Raw genomic sequence first — 21,598 nt, forward strand, 5'->3', positions numbered from 1 at the left:
CTTGCTCAATTCATCCAGTTATAACAGCTATATCTCTCTGACTTTCATATGGTTCAATTATGATGCACTTTATTACAAAAAGACACTTAGTCTTCAATATTTTTTTTAATTTGTGTCAGAAAAATTCGTCACAATTACGAAATAAGCAATAATTCGTGCACCCAATTTGAGAAGTGTATAATACTATCAACAAACGCTAAAATGTTGAGAGAGAGAGGAAACGCAGAACAACCAGTGAGGATGTTTATAATTAATACCATAATTTTTTCCGAATAATAATTGACGTTTGATTAATAAAACTGTGATTTAAATCAACGTTCAATATTTTCCCGTGATCTACAATACAGAAACGCACTTCATCTGCATATGGGAAAACCCTGTATAAGTGTTTATTGAAATGTCCGCACGATGAAATGCAATAAAAACATCAGCGTATAAAACCAATCTGTAATAAAATACGAGTGGCGCCGTGCAGGATGCTCTTGAACGTTTCATTATAATTTAAACATGAAAAATGTTTCAAATAGCATGACTGCCGCTCCAGGCATTCCATTTTTATCGATAACGTGTAATTTATAAGTTTAGTCGACTGGTGCGTGTTAAGAGTTTCCTTGTTATAAAATTCTGCAACGAACACGCTATTTCCAAGTTTTCTCTTAACAGTTCCGAATGATAAACGAAGGGCGTCGACTCATTTCTGATTCTCTCTCTTCTCCTGGTCGCACTTAAACGAACGGATTAGCCGGAGAATATGAAATGGAAATTTAATATTTGAGGATTGACGTTGATCAAGTAGAATGGAAGCACATTCCACGCCGAAAATGCAGGAAAATTGTTACAGGGTTGCACGCATCTTCCCTATCTCCGTATAATGGATGCCTGAGTGCTCCAAGAAATACGCGAAATACCTTTGCGCAGCTAAATCTTAATGCTGGCATATACAAGGTGGGACGCAAAACTTGGTTTGCACTTCTTTTACGATGCTTGCCCTACTTTTACTCCCCTCCCGGTAAATAAGTAGTGGATAGCCGTTTGCACACTGGCCGTGTGCACACGTTTTCGGAGAAGTCAGAGTAAATTCTTGCTGCTGGAATCCGTCCTTGAATTTAATTGTGGACAATGGCCCACTGCAGACCTGTTGGAAATGTTGCAGTTTTATTGTGCGTTAGTCTGACCAGCTTCACAAGCATTCGGTGTGAAACAATATGCACGAAAATCTTAATAGTGATTGGTGGTGAAGGCGATTATAAACATTAATAAATCTTTCGTATTTTAAAACTAACAATGAGTGTGTATCTGTCAGCGAAATATTAAAAATCTGGAACATTTTTTGGACGAGTTATTAGTATGGATCGAATATGTCAAGTACAGGAGTGCTTGGTACAATTTGGGGCGTCTGGCCGTGTTATCTTCAGCCATATTTTTAGATATGTACCTTGATGTTTTGACATGTTCAAAGTCAATTCACTCAGGAACTAAAGTTACTACCAGAAATATTTACCCGAAGTTCAGACTGAATATTTGACAGAGAATTTATATTACATATACTCTGCACGGTAAATAGTACAGTACTACTGAAGAGTCAGATTTCGAAAGTGCGTAATAGATCCTGTATGCAAGGGAAATTATTCTGATACGGTGAAACAGATTGCCTAGAGCAAACCGTAAAACATACTCCCGTTATTTAATTAGCACGGATCCTTTAAACAAACGTACCCACGTGCCTAGTACATACTTTGAAAATGTATTTCCATGCTCTTCTTTGGAATTGTGGAGGAGCATACGAAAGAAGTAACTACAATACAGTGAAAAGCACGTGTAACCTCTGGAGGAACGGAAATAAAATCGAACGATCACAGAAGATAAGAATTAAACTATTGACTTGTGTCAGAAAAGTTGAAGCCTATGATACTTCAAAGCCGAACTTACAAAATATAGTTTCTTCATGGCAAGTCTAAGTAAATTTGAGAAAAATAAAAGGTAAATGTCAGCCATGTGATATTGGCGACACCAGTTAGATGCGTGTCCTGGATTTCGGCAGGCAGCGTCATAAACCGCTACCCTTAGACGGTGGGTCAGTGACAGTTGTGGTTCCATCCTGGAATTTACCACCTATAATACCAGGAATTCGTGATTGCCCTTAAAAGGGAATTGGTACGAACCTCGGAACGACCTTTTAGGCGAGCCAATGGGATCGCCAGGTGTAAAGCCGCCATCGATGGTGTTTAAGTTGCGGAGCATCCTATATCTCGATATGTGTGTAACCGATGCCGCGCGCAAAAGAACCCGTTCAAAAATTGGCCAGTAACGTTAAAACCTCTGGGACGCTCGCACTCTGAATGAGTCATGACGCGACGTAGTCGGTGACGGTAACACCTGGCGTAACCCATATCAATCCGACTGTATCACATTGGTCTGTGGTGTAGACAGTATAGTTGCGAGACACAACCACATTGCCCAAGAGTGTCTAGATCAGTGACACTTATCAATGACTGTTGTAGCATCAAGTCGGTGATCTGATAGTGGCTCAAGCTCCTCGCGTTCTATCCTTGTTCTCCCGATAGCTTATCGCGCACCCGAGGTGGACTTAGATAGTGAGTGAGTAGTGATGAATGACGAGTGACGCAATGGTATATACGGGAATTTTACAGCGATACTCTGATGGGTTCAGAAACAGAGAATTAAGTTCAAAATGTTAGAGTGAACACATAGAAGATGGTATTAACGAGTGTATGAGACACTGACTGATTTACTAGTATTCGGTTTGACTCTATAGTACCTAGTGTGTTTCGTGTTTAAATAGCTGTGACATTCTGCTTGTGTTGTGTGAATTCGTTCTTAATATTAATGTGAGTTTTTTGCCTATTGGTAATTATTTATAATTGACCACCTTTGGAAATAATTGATGGGCTTATTCTTGAGTGAGAGGCACGAGTGTTGTGTATATGTACATTATTTCGAACGGGAGGAAAACTTTCTGGGTTTCTATTTTTAAGAAACGAAATTTTCAAAATTGAACACTTATTTTCGAAAAGATGTGCATTTTTTTTACAAAAATAGTACCTTTCAGATTGCTTCTATAATTTCCTTTTATCATAGCTACCTATATAAAGCTGTTATTGAATGGTACCATTAATATTTAGACACTAATACTCTAAATAAGAACACAGTCATTAATGGTTTCCGATAACTAATGGACGGCTCTGTACGTGTATTTGGCTGCCTAGGAATCCCAGTATATCATCAATCCCACTTTCCAAGAAATAAAGTGGTGTCTAAAATGAGGGCCTTTCTGATCTTCGTATGTTTCATTACGCTTCAAGAACGATTTTTATCGTTAAATGTTTGATACTCTGTTAAGTAGCCACAGAAACTACTATATTGCTACAAAATGAAGACGATTTCCTAACGGGAATTGGACTTTACTACCTATTTTATCCCACTGACGATTTTGCCGTGGTCACTAGTAACCTCAGAAGCTGCATGTGACCTTAAACTCTCAATTAAAAAAAAAACAACATTGAAGTCTAACATTTGGCGGCTTTCTATCTACCTATGGAGTTTTGATGTGTAATGTCTAATAAAGACGATAGTAAATTTTACAATTGAAGAGTCCTCGTAGAAAACACTAAGTGCCAAAAATAAAATAAAAAATTATCAGGGGATGTTCTATGTGTCAATGATAATACTACAGTATAGAATTTGATTTTTGGCACTTACACAGTTTTCTGCAAAGACTCTTCAATTCCTGCTTTACGATTATGGATTTCTATATTTGCCTTCAAATGTACCAAATGGCATTATTAGAGAAGAATCGAAGCAGGGTATGAGAGGATATGAGATTCACCTTAAAATCTTTGCACTTACTATCTCGAGTTTTTTTAAGTACCTTCGCTTTGTAGTTTCTGAATTTCATTTGCAGCATTTCACAATGAACGTTGCTGCAAACAGCTGATGGTATCGAAGTGGTCCGATTGCTCTCCTCAGCAGGGGTATTAAAGTGAATGAGAAATATTAGTTACTAAGAGGATTGCTTCCTCGAGTGCAGATTGTCTTGTAACGAAATATCTCGGCATTATTCCCTGCCAATCGATATCATTCCTCCACTAATAAGTCATTAACTGCTAAGACTGTAAACGTGCTGTCCATTTCCTATGACTTCTCGGTGGCATTAGGCCAATTATTAGCGGAGATAAGATGAAGTGGGATGATGCTTCATAGAAACAGATGCAAGTGCTATTGATCTTAATTAATCGTTCTTTGCGAGACGATACGACGTGACATGGTTGGCATGGAATTCATGACACATTCTGTGAACAATATTCTGGACTTCATTTCCCCAAAACTACCCCTTATTCGATTACAAAATAGTTGTCCGTCTGAACACAATTCGGTCACGTTTACATACCTATATGAAGTTCACATGTGCACATGTAACGACCAATTTACAGTTTACTACTTCATCCTACATTGTCTGAAGCTCGATTTCAATAATTCTTCGGTAAGCTTCCATAGATAATCTGCTAAATTTACAGCTTTTGTTAAAGAACATTTACACAACTAATTTATAACGTAAGGAACACCTTGGAACTCGGGTTCGAAGGCTACACGGGTAGTTTGGGTATCTGTTGCTATCACTATTCAATATTCCGTTTGGTAGCGGTACGCCTGGATCCAAAAGGACCTATACACTGCCGGTCGAGGGTCAACTATGTTCTATCTTGACTCCAAAGTTGACTGTTAAGTATACTGTCCCAAATTGCTATTAACTATACCATTAATGCTACGCAAACCTATAACCGATAGATCATAAATTTCAATTTAAGTTTAAAAGGAAATTTATAAATGGCACTTTCTAAGAGGAATATACTAAGATTAAAAGTAATGTCGCGCACGTTTTACACCATGTCCCATCACTGAACACGAAAATGCCCGGCCAATTGTTGAAGTAAAGTTCGAAATACAGTGTACAACGGCAGCTAACATAAAAACCAATATACATACGTCAGCGGGTTTCTGTTTTCCATCAATCACTTCCATCGAATCGTGATACCCCAGAACTGTGTCAATAGTCAGATTTGTCAAGTACCTCCCTTTCAAGCGCTCGAGTTCTCGTAGTCTGTACATTGTGGTGGCTAATGTGGTTATATCAAAGCAACTACCACATCCAACGTCAGTATTCTCGGAATTGTCGTGCGAAGACTATTAACCCCTTGCGATCCAATGTCGACTTGGACTCGGCATCGCGTTTCGTTCCAGCCAACCCTACATACGTCCAGCTAGACCAGGCTAGATCGATCTAGTTAGAGACTAGTCGAGTGGCCATAAACTAGTCTTGCCTGGATTAGCTTAATATAGGAGTTTATGAGAATGTTTAAAATGTTGTTAGTGATTTCTAGAATATTTCGTTTTTTACTGTTTCTCGTTTCTTCACATAATCGTAGGTTGCTGCAAGCATGTGACGCGTTTAAATGTAATTCAAGTAGTTGAAGACAAAAAAGAGGGACAAATTTATTTGATGCTGAAGATTTTAGTTGGACGTTTAGGGTTGTTTATGGTTTTCATACATTTAGAGTTACTAGGTAATACAAAATTCCGTAGCTGCTTCAGCAAAAACGAATGACTGTAGTCAAGTGATGCGCCTGCGGTGTATTGTATTGTGGGTAGGGAATACAATCCCGGGATCCCGCGATCCCGGCTATTTTTTGGATTACAAAAATCCCGGGATTTGATTTAACTAATCCCGAGAATTTCGTGATTTTTTAAAAATGTGAATTACTTTATAAACACCTGAAAAATTTAAAAATAAATCGAATAAATAAACATAGTGATTTCATCATAATGACAATAATAATAATGATTTATTTAAATAATAATATTAAGTCGCATATAACTAACTAAACTATATTTATTTTTACAATGATATTCTCGCTTTCCGCTATTTCGAAATCGCGCGAGTTGCAAGTCGCAATTTGTCTGAACACATAAAGTCGAAACTTTGTAGATATGTACTTTAGGTGCTTTGCTATTTTTGTACTTTCGCATTTCTAAAAATCTTCAGAATGGTTAACCGATATTATCTACTTATTGAGACTTTATTATTCTTCATTGTTCTACTGTTTTTATTGTTAAAAATGATTTTAGCTTTTGTTTCAGACTAATGATAAATAAATGGAAACATACTACTAGAATTTCATCCAAGTAGTTATAAAATCCACTTTGCACATTTCGAAATATTGTTCGAATAACAGTTGTCCCTTTGTTCACGAGGTTACAAATTATTAATTTCTTTTTGAATGTTAAAAATAGCCATAGTATTTCCTCAAGTATTTTCGATCCAAATGAAAAGAAAAGTACATGTATTATTACTCCCGTGACGGCGTCTGTGTGCCTATAAAAGAGTGTGTTCCTTTCATTAGCGAAATAAATAGGAGAGAAAATTTGATCAACAATTCTCAAATGAAAATTACATTAGTGGAGGAACAACACCAGAAAAACCTTCATTAACCTCCACTGGTACTCTAAACTCACCAAAAACATTTCATGTAAAAAATGTAGCCGAGTCTCGTGACTCTTTACCCATAAAAAGTTGTGAAATGTTATGTAGAGCCGAGTCTAGCGCTCTCATTAACTCTGACACTTTCATGCACAAATCACTCCAAGTCTACATCTTTGGTTAAAGAACATTTTGTGACTTGGCAATTACGCAGCACAGGGAAGTTATTACACCCTACAATATTATGTAAAATTAAGTCCACGCTATAAATACATATACGCTCAGTTCCGGTATAAATATTATTTTATGCAATACTTTATTAATAAACGTGAATATGTCAGAGTTAATGAGAGCGCTAGAGTCGGCTCTACATGACATCTCGCAACTTTTTATGGGTAAAGAGTCAACGAGGTTCGGCTACATTTTTTACATGAAATGTTTTTGATAGGATTTCACTTCTTTTTGTACGTAATCCTCCTTTTCTTAGCCTATGGGTTCTTTTTATTTTTACACGCGAGAAACGTGATTCGCGGGTACCCAGCCATCTGGCGGTCGCAGCCGCATTCGCGCCTCGCGTGAGAGGATCGCACGATTTTTGCGGAGTGGGGAGCACCGCGCTGTGACTACGTTACGGCGTCAGGACCGAAACATTCGTCGCGCGCGCGAGGGCTAAACTTTCATGTATCGTTTTTCGGTAATAGGGTGGCGAGTTTTTTTTTTTAATTTCTTAGCGAACACCTGGGGGCTAAGAGGAACGTGCCTATCAAATTTCATGGTTATGGGTTCAGTGGTTCCAGAGATATCGAATTTCATTCATAAATTGTTAGTGAAGAGGATTTAATCAGATTTTTTTTAATTTTTCCTTTTATTGTATCCCAAACACTACCTTTCTGCCAAAGTTTAAGTTTCTAAGTCTGCGAGAAGTACGTCCGATTTCTGATGATCGGTCAGTGTCGAAATAACGTAACTTTGAGTTAAAATATCTTACGAACTAGAAAAGATAGAAACGTGAAATTTGGAGGTTTAGTTCCGTTTGCAAAGTACTCTAGATAAATAGAAGTTTCAGGTTCCTGGGTAACTCCAGCACAAAGATATGGGGGGTCAAAAGTACGCTGAGTTACTCCCAGAAAAGAGTGCTTACGGCTGTGCTTGCCCGACTCGACTCGGCGGGGGCACTAACGTGTCTCCAGATTCGAGGATTATAAATGAAAATCGCACTGATTAATGCCCGAAGAGTATCAATAGATTCTTCCATGGATATTTTAAACCGCTGATGAAGCGACGGCCAGAGGTCCAAGGTTGTCGGCATTCCCACGAATTATTGCACATTGTCGTGTTTAATGTACGTCGAGGATGAAATATACTTTGGTCCCGAGCACAAAGGCAGACGGAGTTCAGAGTTAGGTCGGCGTAGGCGTATAGCCGGGGATGCTGAAGTGAGAAAGTTCGATCCACTCAAACTCAGAAGTGGCAGTAAGATTGACTCGCTGAAATCAAGTTACTCTTCCTGATATCGAAGAAAAAGGTCTTTCTAGACACGAACCCGCGCCCCATTGTCTCCGAGATGCAGACGCAGTGAATAAACTTTGAACTTTGAACTGCTTGGGATATGAGTTTTCCATAGAGTCGAACCGATGGGGTAATGGTCCATTTCGTAGACAAGCTTTGGACGAACATTTTGCAAGCGATACCTCGTTTACGCGGGCATTTCGACGGCAAAGAGGAATTCTCCGTAATTACGCGCACCTCGCTCCATGGTGAAAGCAAGGGGTATGCACATTGATTCGCAATTGCTGTTTTAAAACGGAATCTGCTAAGCATTCTGTGGAAATACTCGGTGGAGGAGACAATTCACTGGGATCTTCTTCATTTGCATAATTCAATTAATTAAATGGGAGTATTGATGTAAGAGAATTTGACAGATTGCAACAGTTCTGATTTATTGAAGTAGAGGGATCACTTTAAACTTAAACTGTGAACTAATCTTGTTTTAAATGTATGCTACTGTTTTGAGAAAGATATTGTTAAAATCCTTCATTTGCAAGAGAAGAAGCATGAGATAAGTTTTGAGTTCTTAGAAGATTTATTTTAAAACTTTGCTCGTAAGAGTAAATCTTATAGACACACTGATAAAGGAATGTGGCGTTTTTGTTTTACAGTAATGCTTTATTAAAACATGAAAATGGTCCTCTCGTGAGATACTGACATACTGTTTATAAAGGGAAAAAGAATGATCTACTAACCCAGGAGGGATGAAGCAGCTTGAACATTGAACTGCTCGCCAAGAAAATATTCCCCTGTCAATTGAAAAGTCTTCCTTGAGAGTGGAACACTATTGGGAAGTCAGACCATTAATATAAAAAATATTGCCCGAAATTAAATCAGTTCACTTCGGCAGCGAAAGAAATATGGCCGTAATTAGTGACGGGGGAAAGAAATCGCTTTTCATTATGACATCACCAGACCTCAGAGTTCTTTCAGGACTTCACAGGAATTATTGCAACCTAGCCGGGACTTATTAAACCACTCAACCTGCTCGCCACATATTACTCCACCATCCTCGATAAGAAATGGTATGATAAGAAGTTATTTAATAACATGAACAGCGACGACAAGTACGTGCTTCTAAATCCCTCGTGAAGAAAAACGAAGGTTTTCAAGTTAATAGAAGATGGCGATAAGTTATAGATCCGGGGTGCGATGAGACACTATTCGTGAGCAAGCAAAATTAATCGTAAATAATTGTATTGCTTAACTTGAAGAATGTTGTTTTAAATCCAAGTACATACCAGAGCTTTCCTTAATTCAGTTATATTCGTCTGCTGGAGAAAGAAAGCAGGGATGTAGGGAAAGCGTAAATTAAGCGAGGTGTGAGGAAGGATGCATGCAAATGAGCATAAAAAATGGGGAGAGAAAGAGCAATAAAACAAGGGCACTTCTCTTTAGTTCCGTTAAGCAGCATTTTGAATATGTCTTGGTGAATTTAATATTTTACCGTTACCAACTACACGTCCGTGTAGTCGTTCGTGTTTCTTTCCACCAGGGCTTACTTTTTTTAAAAGGACCCTCTTTAGCTTCACCTTATGACGAATGGGGTGTGCCACATACAGCATTTAAAGTGCTTTCTTCAAGAGAATTATGAATGTAGACTATTTCTTTAATATCTCAACCATAATTAGTACTTTTATCACGTACTTATTTCTTTTAATACAATAATGTGATTTCGAACAGTGCAAACGTCACTTTATGTTTCTGCATCTCTAGGTGCCTTTACACCACGAGTTATTTTGGTGGTTTTGGCTTGCGATTGGTATTATAGAAAAACCGACACATTTCTTACGTCTCTTGATCATCTTTAAGCTAGTTCTATCTCTGTCGAGGGAACACATACATCCCAGATACCAGAGGTCAGCTATAGAAGTGTCTCGTGTAAAAAGGTGCTAAAGCCATGTTTTTGCTCTCGAACTTTGCGACGTAGAACGTGTTTAAAGTACTTGAACAGGTTTGGAAAGCACTTATCAAGGGCAGCACATATCGAAGAGGCGCCATATACTATATGCTAGTGTTCCACATAGCGCGGTGTATACACACGGTGAACCGTAGCTTAACGGAATAAAAATTGGATGCTTAGGTGTATTCCGGCATTTTGGATGCGATATCGATATTTAGCCATCGCATTAAGGAGATGATGCGGTTAGATAGGTTGAGAAAATGAGATGGGACACCACGTCACTTAGGTTTTCTTCCATTTTTCTCGCACAGAATCCGGAAGCAGTGTATAAACTTTATTTCAAACACGGGGTGCAGGCTTCGCCCGTATCATCGTGACTTGTTAATTCGCTAGGCTCCAATAACATAATAATACAATTATGGGAATAACTAGAATGTCAGCATTAAATGCGTGGATCTGTACAAGAACTTTAAAGGCTTCTATATCTGGTTATAAGAGCCAAGCTGTAAAAATCTAATTGTTCCTTTGTATGTCTTCAACGATGTATTGCAACCTTTGGACAACTGAAAAATCAGTCTGATCATTTGATTATTCTATAAATGGAATGTAGTTGGAAAGTCTGCTCACCCTGGCGTCGGAAATTAGCGTTCTTGACCTCACCTTAACCTATAAAGGAAAGCTCAGACAGCCGTAATTGAACTTGACGCGATGCAAGTTGTGTGTTCAGTCTGAACGGTTTGGAAAAAATTGAACCACATAGTTATCATAAACATGACAATTCTAATCAGTACCTTATCTTCGATACAGCTGAATTGTAGCTGTAAGTTCATAAATAATACAAATAAGTCTTTATTATGGAAGAAAATGTATATACCCAATTATTGCTTGCCAGTCAAGGTTTTGTTATTAAGCAAATATACTTCAAAGAGAAATTAAATCGTATGGAAGGGTTGTCTAGAACCGAACCTTTCGAATTGTAATATTGAAAATAATGTTAGTTATATCTGAAGTTCAATATATCGGTCTTCTATCTGTACTTATATAATCCTTGTGTCACTGATTCATCACCGTCTAGCCCAAACCGTTGACCCTAGAAACATGAAATTCGCAGGGTACCTACATTCCCTTTGCGACGTAGGGGCTTGATAAGAAGGGATTTGTTGAAATTGCAATCCGAAGGTGTTAAAAAAGGGTGAAACATGTTTTCTTAGAGTCCTTATTATTTGTTAGGCCCGATGAGATATCAACTTGGTTTTTAATTACAAAGGTTCCCCGCACAAATGCCTAAGAACCAGATTCAGCATTTTGCCCTAATCTAGCCCTAAGGGCGTGAAAACGGGTGAAATGTATTTCCACGGATTTGTTAAAATCTCGTCGGCTCGATTAGATATCAACTTGGTTCTTACTTCAAAAGGTTAGCCACATAAATGCCTAAAACTGAATTTCAGGATGTTGCCCTAGGGGGTGGTTAAAGGAGTGAAATGTGTTTTCATGGAGTCCTTAACATCTCTTAGGCCCGCAGCGAAGCGCGGGGGTAGTTTGCTAGTTATACATAAAATGTCGATCATGAGAGTTACTGCAATATTGCTCCAACAGTTGACTCTGACACTGTACTACACAAAGTGTTTATGCCTGTGTAAAAAATGACGTGCCTGGTGGAATTAAGTGGTACATATTAACTACGCGAAGACGGTGACAGCAATTTGTGTCAAAGTGCATCGTTAAAGTCGGGCTCCATCGATATTAATGCTCCACCTCTATAGTTTAGTTGTTTCCACATTATTGGACGCATATAGACGCGGCGGACTCGATACTCGCGAACGGGAAACAAGAGGAATGGGAAATTGAACTTGATAAATGGAATTATTAGAGAAACTCATAAACAACACATATCCGCAAGATTTCGGGGCTCGCTTCAGCGATTGAAATACCGTTACTGCCTCCAATAGATCTCTTCAACATATTGAATTAATCCTGTTTGCGTAGGCCATTTTATTTGTTTCCGCCGCGGGCTAGCTAACTACGCATCGTGTATTATTTGGCCAGCTAGTCTGTGGAAATAATCCTATCAGTAGTTTAAGATCCAAATTCTGCGATGCATTGAAAACGACGGGACACCTAAAGTTATCATTGTGATTTGCGCCAATATTAGCGTTTCTACATTGAAGTGAATGAAGAAGGTACTACCTACATGGTTTCAATGTATACTTGTTCCATGTAGACACGTGCTTTCAAAAGTGTACCGCACATCGTGAAATACACTCAAATCAGTTATGGGGTGGTTCCGCTTTAGAGTGCACAAAAATAGGCGATCTTTAGGAATTAATTACAGGAAAACTACCACAGATAATTTAGTGCGACTTTTGGCATTGTATTAAGGATATCTTAAGCTGTAGAAACATATATATTTTCTCCTAATTAATCATTTTAAATGGCCCGGGGAGTCATTAAAGTCGAGGCGTCAAAAAATTCATCCAACACGGTGGGGCGTGTAGCACCTAAACCCCTAGTGTGAAATAAAAATGAATGCCAGATTATTAAAGGGCATGACATTTTATGGGGGGAAAACCTTTAAAAATTGCAGAAAATGACATTTTGGGATAAAATCGACAGGTGAAGTTTCAATTCACTTTTCCCCTGTGTTTCTCGTCCTTTTAACGCCTTTACAAAATACAAATTTTCAATTTTTGCAAATATTAGATGCCTGCCCCCTGTGACAAGCATATTCTTCAAAATAAAAAAAGTTTCAATCGAATCGGTTAATAACTTTTCGAGATATATGTCCCACCAGTTTGAAGAATACTGTTTAGAGAAAAACGCGTTTGAAGTTTTACGTGAAGGGGTTTTACTTAAGGAATTTTTTACCACAAAAAATACTGAAATATCTGTAAGATGTACACTTTCCAATAGACTAATGTTTGATAATAAAAGTTTATCGGTTTTTCTTGAAAATATTCCCAAAGAAGGATGTTGTTTTGACCGTTCTAGGCGGGCCTCCCCCTTGAAGAAGGTATCATAAAGCAAAACAGTACAACGTGGCCAGTGGGGGAAATCAATACATGTACCTGAGTAGAAATAGTTGATTCGTTTTGCAGACTGAACACCAAAACTTAGCAGTTAATGTTTTCACGGTAACAACAAATACATTATTACAAGATACATTGAAGATTATACAGCGCCTTATAGTGATATCAGCGATGTTGTGGAGGTAACAAGATGCCAGAATCAGTGGCACCCGAGTGTATGTACCTGTACTATTTATCGAGAGGTTGCAGACTTAACGAGCATAGCTTTTGGATAGCGAGTAATACTTTGAGGACCTAGGATGTGTGGGAATACGATGAAATAAGTATGACCCTCTAACGAGGCTTGTACCCTCAAGGGTATCGCTTTCCACGCCACTTAAGTGGGTCTCAGGTTCATCGTCATGTCTCTGCGAGGCACTATATTGGATGGTGTGTTACGTATGAAGGATATTGATCAGATGATGTGTGATTGATGAAAGTTAGTGCTGCGCTGGGTGTGTGTAAGGTGGTGTGTTGCTGTAAGGTAGATAATGCTCGCGAAAATGCCAATGAACTGTGGCCACGCGCACGCGAATGCTGGCGCGTGTCGTCGGAAGCATTAGAAGGAATGTCCGCTTGTCACCATACGTGCCGTGCATTAATCCGCCCATGTATCAAAACAAATCGACGTCTATATCTGTGTTGGCTACATAAACCGTTTATTCTCACACCGATGTACACACAGTCAATAGTTCTGCATGTTGCTGTTTGCGTGCACATATTTATTTCCTGGTTATTAGTAGCATTATCTTATAGAGTGTCCTGTTTATAAGGAATACTTGGAACATCACTAGGTATTGCCTTTGAAGATGAGAGAACAGGATTAGGGGAACAATTGCAGAGTTCGAGGGGATAAACATGGTCGTAAAGATGAAATTATTCTCGGGGACATTTTGGGATCGTCGATATGTTTTTGAATAAAATAAATCAAGTGGTGATGTTGCAGTGTAATTAATGAGAAAACTCTAGTAATACTGAAATAGAAACAATAGAAATTTGCGTCCCAGATAGGTTTTCGAAAATTCAGAAGTCTGTGCAAGTAAGGGGACATTTTTGCAACTTACGTTTTCAAAAACCATAACGCAATTAATCCACCATTTTGATGGTGGATTTTTTAGATGTTCCTCAGCGTTAATAATGTTAATGCGAGGAAGCGTGGTGTCTTTTGAGGAATCTCAAATATACCATAAATTGAAGGGAAAAGGGAAAAGTGAAAAAGAAAATAAGGATGAAGAGAGTAGAAGGACAGGAGCAGAAATTTCTGTCTAAAAGAAAAGACACGAAAGAAGGGAGTTTTAGCTGCCGGAAAGCGGATGCAGGAAAATGTAAGAGGCAGAGAAACGAAAACGATTGCAAAGTAGCGTAAAAACGCATTCTGAAAAAGTAGATGAAATGCACCTATATAAAAAGTTAATGGATCATTTATTTTCTCCATTATTAAGTTACCTAAAACAAATTCATACTAGCTTTTTATCTAATGATTTCAAGAAATATACACTAATAAGAATAATAAACACAACGGACAAAATCTACTCACCAGTATAATTTTGCTACAGATATTCACTTTATGCTTAACAATTAACCTAATTAAGAAAGTAAAAATACCAACGTTTGGGCAACTCTATAACTCACACGAATATCTTTACGTGTTAATTCCATATATTTATTGTTAAATAATCAAATACTAATACGTCTGATAATAATATTTCCTTCTTATTAAACAGTACTTCTGTTATTCTTCATAGCCAGTTTATCTTAGAGCAATACAGTTGAAAATTCTTATCTGTATTTGTAACTATTCGTGTGTGGAAACGGGAGTCTACACAACGCATGGAGGCCATCACTGAAAGGTTAAGCTTCAGTTATTAACCTTCTGCGGTCCCATGTCGAGATGAACTCGACATTATATTTCGTTCCATCCGGGCCAATGTCGAGTTTAGCTCCATATTGGATTTTATGACAGTTGCTACATGCACTAGTAATCCCAGGTATATTTCTCTTAAGTGTCGCGGTTGCATATATGTTTGAAGAAATATTTTCTACTTGTTATTTAATCCAACGTGAGTTTTATTACGTAAAATTGACACGCAGGAACGTAGATAAATAACTGTCCAACTAAATAGTGATAGCAATACGAATAAAAAATAGTGATATTTCCAAATACAGTTTTTACAGGGAGGGGACAAAATTTTTTATTTTTAATGGCGAAGTAACGATGACAGAGTCTCGAGTAACAGAATGTTGTACATTAATTGATCTAAGGGATAACAACGTGTCGATAATTTCTTGTAAAAAGTGGGTCATGTTCGCGAGTAAGCCGCTTTGCAGACTCTTTCTGAGGTTATACATTGTCCTATAGAAGAGCTTTTAACCGGTAAAGACTGAAGACGTCGTTTCCCATAATTCGTTCAGTGTCACTAGAATGGAGCGCTGAAAGAGTGAAAGCTTTGAGCTCTACGAAGATTACATGTATACATGAATTCTCGAGGCATCCATTTTGATTCCTTTATAGCATTTTGACGTGTCTGTGGTGCCTTCCAGAATGTAATATCCCCCCCATAAACATGACTCGTGTATGAAAGAAGCTAATTCCTATTAATTCTCGAAAAAAAAAAAAATTAAAAAGTTCAGATGCAAAGATTGTGAAATCAACTTTGTGAATTCCAATTGTATACAAATTTCAGTGCTCAGATTTTCAGCTTCGGTTTTACGAATATCTTTCACAAAAGATTGAAAAGTATCAAGGGAGACGTGTCTTCAGCGTACTTTCATCACTAATGTGACTTGCTCTACATTACAAGCAATCCGCCACAATTTTCTTAATCCCGAATGCTATGTCTTACGACAAACTTTGTCGGTTTACCTTATTTGACAAATTTCCAGAAACTTGCGCGAAAGAAGTTCCAAGTCTGTGCGTCCCCTGCGTTTCTATAAGCTCTGCATAAAAAGTCTGTTGAAAAAATTAGGTTCTATAAACTCCACATAAAAAATCTATTAAAAACTTTCGGCGACTTATCTTATTAATTGAAACAATAATTCAGTCTCCTATACGGTGGAAAAACTCGTGACATTTAAAAAAATTTAACAACTGACGTTATTTGACACTTGCCAGGTTATGATGGATTGACACTAATAGCTAGGTGACATTCACTAGCGACCCGAATGCAGCGGCTTTTTGTCTTTTTCGTCAACTGCGCAACCGTATTTTTATCAAAACCATTCCTGATTGGATAAATTCCGTTTTCAAATGGCGACATACTGGCGTCAAGTGTAGGAGGAAAACGTAACGTCACGAAAACTCTGACTGAAAAAGTATCATTTCGACAACTATTAATTGAGAAAAATTCTTTTATCTTTTAGAAAAACAGCTTGATACACTAAGTAAAACGACAAATGGGTTAAAAAAAAATTATTCGCTGGATCATGTTAAAACACCGGAACTATATCTAAGATAAGATAATAAGGCCAAAATAGCTGCGGGGTAGTACCCATTTCGCTATCATTCGTGTAGAGAAACATGGTCGCTCAGTGTGCCTGTGGGTAGTGGGGGAAGGGGAATTAGCTTCCAGACGCCACCGCGTCTGTTGATAATATATCTCTCCTGACAGAGAATTTAGTGAAAGTTCCTGATAGTTCAACGTTCCAATTTGTACAAGGGTCGAAGAATATTGAGTAAATAATGTAACAGTTACCTTTGATTGCTCGTTATCTCCCTTATTCCTAAGACAACGTCACCAGATCAAGGTTAAGGTGATTTACTTTCGTGACAGAAATTTTCGAGCACCTGAAAATGGTGCTTTCCATTCTCATTTCAACTAACATTAATACTCTATGCACCTTTCCTTTTTACCACCGCGGATGCTCGACATATTGCCCCCTCTAGCCTTCCTCCGTTGGAAATATCTTACAGGTCAGGCTAATTGAATCGGCTGAATGCGGGCTCGCTTGATCACCAGAGTATTCGATGAATACGCGTGTGATGAACGTTCGACGAATTACTCGGGCCGTTATCGGGCTTAGCAGAGCTCAGCGGCTGGCTTCTCCACCTAAGCATGCAATACCGCGGCCGCGTTTATGGCTGCATAATGAAGCATAAATGATCGAAACAGCGCCAGTGTCGTGATTATTATCACTGGCCCATTTTCTTTCTGCCTGTTACAGGGGGCCGTTCAGTGTTGTGCGGAAATGCATTCACCGACAGACGGGCCAGACATTCGCAGTAAAAATCGTCGATGTGGCGAAGTTCACCTCCAGCCCAGGTCTAAGTACGAACGGTGAGTCGGGCGCGCTGTTCCGCCATTAATTTCCGCCAGCCAGCTCGAAACATAACGTATTCCCTTGTGGTTGGCTCCGTGTTTGTCTATTCTCTTTTACACCCTGCATACGTACTTACGTGGTCTCGAGCCGGTGAATTCGTGCCACCCATTGTGCAATTGAATCGGAATTGGTTTCGTTGTCACGGACGTATGCCGGGGCCCTTAATGTGGGGCACGTACGAGGGATTCCAGAAATGAACTGTAAATCCTGGGATCGTTATTGGAAAGTTTCGTTTGAAGATCAGCGGAATGGAGGGCTCTGTTTGTATTGAGTGGACGCAAGGGGATAGGTTAATGGTGGCGAATGGGGCCGAATATAGATTTAGAATGGTCTTCGTGTAGAAATCTTCTTGGGGGTGGAATGATTGATAACGGGTTTTAATGTAACTTTCATGTTAGGGTAGTTGGGGATTTATTTTAATGTTTAACTGTGGGAGTTGGGATTCTTCTTTACGGACGAAGTAAAGACGTGTTTGGCAGTCGAGTGTATATCTAGATTTGATTATGATATTTTAGCAAAGGTTGCTTGTCCCTTAGCCACGATTCTTGAAAAGAAAAGTGAGAAATGAGAGGTTTGGTTTTTTTATGTAATAAAATTATGTATGAAGCATTTGACCTATTTCTTTGGAAGGGATTACCCGGGAAGGATCTCTTTTTTGAAACTTCATCATGTGAAACATATGAACGTGTCTGAAAAGAATATTTCAATTCCTTTTTAACAGTTTAAATGCTGGTATAATTTCTGAATCTTGATCTTCAATGCTGATAAGTTTATACATCTCTTTGCAATTGTTTTTACGCGAACAACTTCCAGTCAAAACCGCTTGACGCAGTTCATATATTATACTTCACAGTATGCATTGCGAAATACGAAAGGGTATGATGGATCCGCGCGCTTAGATTGCGAGAAAGAAGCGCAGTGGAAAGACGCAAGTGAAAGTGGACCGTATATGGTCAGACGCGGCATTGAAATATGCGACTGGAATTGTAAGCCTTGGGTATAGTTTCATTAGGATAACATATTGAATTATTTTATGTCTCACGAGGGAACACCGCGAACCCGGACTCACCGATTGGAACGCAACTTTGTGGGTTTTTAGAGTGACTCGAAACAAGAACAACGGCGTGTTTCATTTGGGCCCTATCGCCCTTTAAGAAGGTGAAAACTAACCTCAAAGTCAAATTGGCACTTCCACGTTTTCCCGTATAACTCTCAAAGTACAACAGACAGAAAAAAATGTTCCAAACAAAAGTTTAATGGTGCAATAAGCGCTACAAACTTCCGTTAACAAAATTTTGAAAAAAGTTTTTTTCGTCAGTTATATATATTATTTTAACTTTTTTCAAAATTTTGTTGATGGAAGTTTGTAGCGCTTATTGCACCATTAAACTTTTATTTGTAACACTTTTTTCTGTCTCTTGTACTTTAGGAGTTATACGCGAAAAAGTGGAGGTGCCAATTTGACTTTGAGGTTAGTTTTCACCCCCTTAAAGGGCGATAGGGCCCAATTGAAAGACACCGTTGTTCTTGTTTTGAAACACTCTAAAAACCCACAAAGTTGCGTTCCAATCGGTGAGTCCGGGTTCGCGGTGTTCCCTTATCAGTAAGCAATAGTAAATTGTAATGGAAATTAAATATAAAATAAGAAAAAAAGTAGTATGGTTTTCTTAATACAGTTGAAATTAATGGAAATAATAGTGCCTAACATTCACTAGATTTATATCACATGTACGAAAATTGTTTTGACTAAAAATTATTCAGCTAAATAAGAACACTAGAAGCACTTACAAATTGCATAGCAGTTTCATTAAAGATTCTCATTTCACACTTCCTTCCACCCCTTTTAGGGGAAGTATAAAGTCTCTTCTGTGTTATATGAAAGATGTCTTCAAGCAGTAAAGTTTAATAAAAGAATTACGTCGACATCGTGAGTATATTCTCAACAAATTGTTTATTATCGGGGGAGTGAGATGCCTCGCCTATATACATATACTCTTCTTTGTTTCCTGAAACCATTTGCACATAATACAAAGACATCTATTGTTAGAATACTTCGTAGACGTGTGATCTTCGTAATGCATATTTTTTGCATGTCTAAAAGTAAATATCGTTCTTTTTACATACCCACGCGTCTAAGAGATGCACATTTCTAATAATAGACAAAAAGGAGATGCATCGCTTTAAGGGTTAATAATATTATGAAAATGCGTCATAGTTAGAACGTAATTTCAAGAAGCGCTTGAACGTCACAGAACTGATGTAAATCAATTCCGCGAACGACTACTTTGAGAAAATTAATGTTAAATACTTCTCGTTCTATATTTAGCTCATATTAACTGATTGCATTCCACTCGTTCTGCCTGGGTAATTACAGTAAATTTTCCAGCATTTTATCTGAATTTCTGATGCACCTTAAATTTCTTAAATCACTAAAATATTCGACAGTTTACATTTCCTAATTTTATACAGTGCAAATTGCGAAACTATCAATCCTGTGCCTCCCTAGCTTGAGATTATAGACAGCAGCTTTACTATTGCAAGCTAAGGGACAAGCTGATACATGCAAATCTCTCGTATCAAAGAAAATCAAAAATTTCATAGTCGCTTTACAGTCTGAGGCTTCATTTCCAACATATATCGATCGAAGCATAAAAATCCGCCTTTCAGCACACGTTGTTTAAATATGAAACGGCTGGGCGCAGACCAGAATATCGTCCCGAAATCTAGAATACATAGAAAATGTAGAGCAAGTGGTAGAAACGGAGGACAGCAGGTTGGTGGTACATATGTGTAAGATTTACGACGCGGTAATGCCTGAAATTCCTCCCTGTATGTTTATTCTCCATGCACGCTATTCGTCACTTATCGTTTCTTGCCACCATAAAGCTGTACTCTAGACACTGGCCAGATGATCCTAAAAAATACAGTGAAAAGAGAGAAATTCAGAAACCGGCGTGTTCCTCCACAAAGAGAATCCTGTGGCACTTCTCTATTCGTACCCTGTCATAAATCTTGCACAACAAAGGTCAGAACTCTGCGTCTGAAACTACCCCTAACCAGTCCACCCCTTCGGGCACCTGGCCTACATTTTTTGTGTACTTGGAATTTCGAGATAAGCAGAAATAATTCTTAAAAATCGATCGTATCGCGCAGTCAGTATTATTTAGACCGTGCAAGGCCTTTCTCGAAAAATATTTTTCACGACGCGTTGCTGCTCCATCGCGGCAAAAGCCGAAGCTTGAGTGACGTAAAATATGTGTTACGCTGACGGTTTTCGGTGCACGAGTGAACATCTTGGAAACTAATAACCCGATATAATATTACGGTGGATTTTAAAGTGCATATATTTAATTCTCGAAAGGTTTTTTTTTAAGTGGAATTGCACATGGTGGAAACATTTTGCTGCGATTAAAAGTCAGTGTGCTTTATGTGATTGTGAAATAATAATAGATGTGTTGATCACGAAGGGAAGGCGTGGGTGGCTTCCTCGCGTGACATATTCACGATAAGTGAAGAAACGTGTCATTAAACTCTTTACGGTATTAAAACACTTACTGTTCACAGTAAAAGAGGCGGGAGCGTGCATTGGTCGCATTTCTCATATGCGAGTGTTCACGTTCCCGGTGTTTAAATAGCGTGTGCCGAAAATCAGGCTTTAAATTGTAATTGTAAAGGAAGCCTCAGACTGCAAATGAATGGAATTCTCGGTTACTTTTAGCATGGGATGTGATTGTTTATTTTTATAAATCTTTCACTACACACTGTTCACGTGAATGACAACGAGGAAGGGAAAAAATGATGGAAGACTTTCCAAGTCGATTTTTATTTTCACCCAACGAAGTTAAAATCTTTAGTTTCTTTTTTCTTTATTCTTCTGCTCAGACTAACAGTAGCATCTTCTGACAGAGAGCTAATACAGAAACACTGTACAGTCGCATCGGAAAGTAAGTTGACACTCTTTAAAAGCTCATAAATTTTTTAAAATTGGTCCAAACGACTTGAGTTTTTTTTAGAAGCTAGCGGAATTAGTTTTCTAGGTGACGTGTTTCGTCGTTTTGAAAAAAATTGCAACTGGTCGGAATAGCGATGAAAATAGTGAAGGTCTTTTTTCTCAAATTTTTTTCTGAGCCTGTAATGAAAATTAAAAAAAAAACCGATTGTAGATTGAAGTAAGTCGTATACGTGCTGAAAATTTCATCAGAATCGGTTAATCTACAATCGGTTTTTTTTTAATTTTCATTACAGGCTCAGACAAAAATTTGAGAAAAA

General features: G+C 38.3%; 1 protein-coding gene across 10 annotated transcripts in view; it reads left to right on the forward strand.

The window, feature by feature from the left end:
* The window catches only part of Cask (peripheral plasma membrane protein CASK), a 250,585-nt gene that overhangs the window by 2,531 nt on the left and 226,456 nt on the right, over positions 1 to 21,598 (forward strand). For all 10 annotated transcript variants that reach the window (XR_013087042.1, XM_076826255.1, XM_076826260.1 and 7 more), the window contains exon 2: positions 17,174 to 17,286. Coding sequence is in view for 9 of the 10 variants with exons in the window: in XM_076826255.1 (XP_076682370.1) it covers positions 17,174 to 17,286 (113 nt within the window). In the remaining variant the exon portion in view is untranslated. The remainder of the gene's footprint in view (positions 1 to 17,173; positions 17,287 to 21,598) is intronic.

The sequence above is a fragment of the Andrena cerasifolii genome, chromosome 14, assembly GCF_050908995.1.
Source record: "Andrena cerasifolii isolate SP2316 chromosome 14, iyAndCera1_principal, whole genome shotgun sequence".
Classification (NCBI taxonomy): Eukaryota; Metazoa; Arthropoda; class Insecta; order Hymenoptera; family Andrenidae; genus Andrena; species Andrena cerasifolii.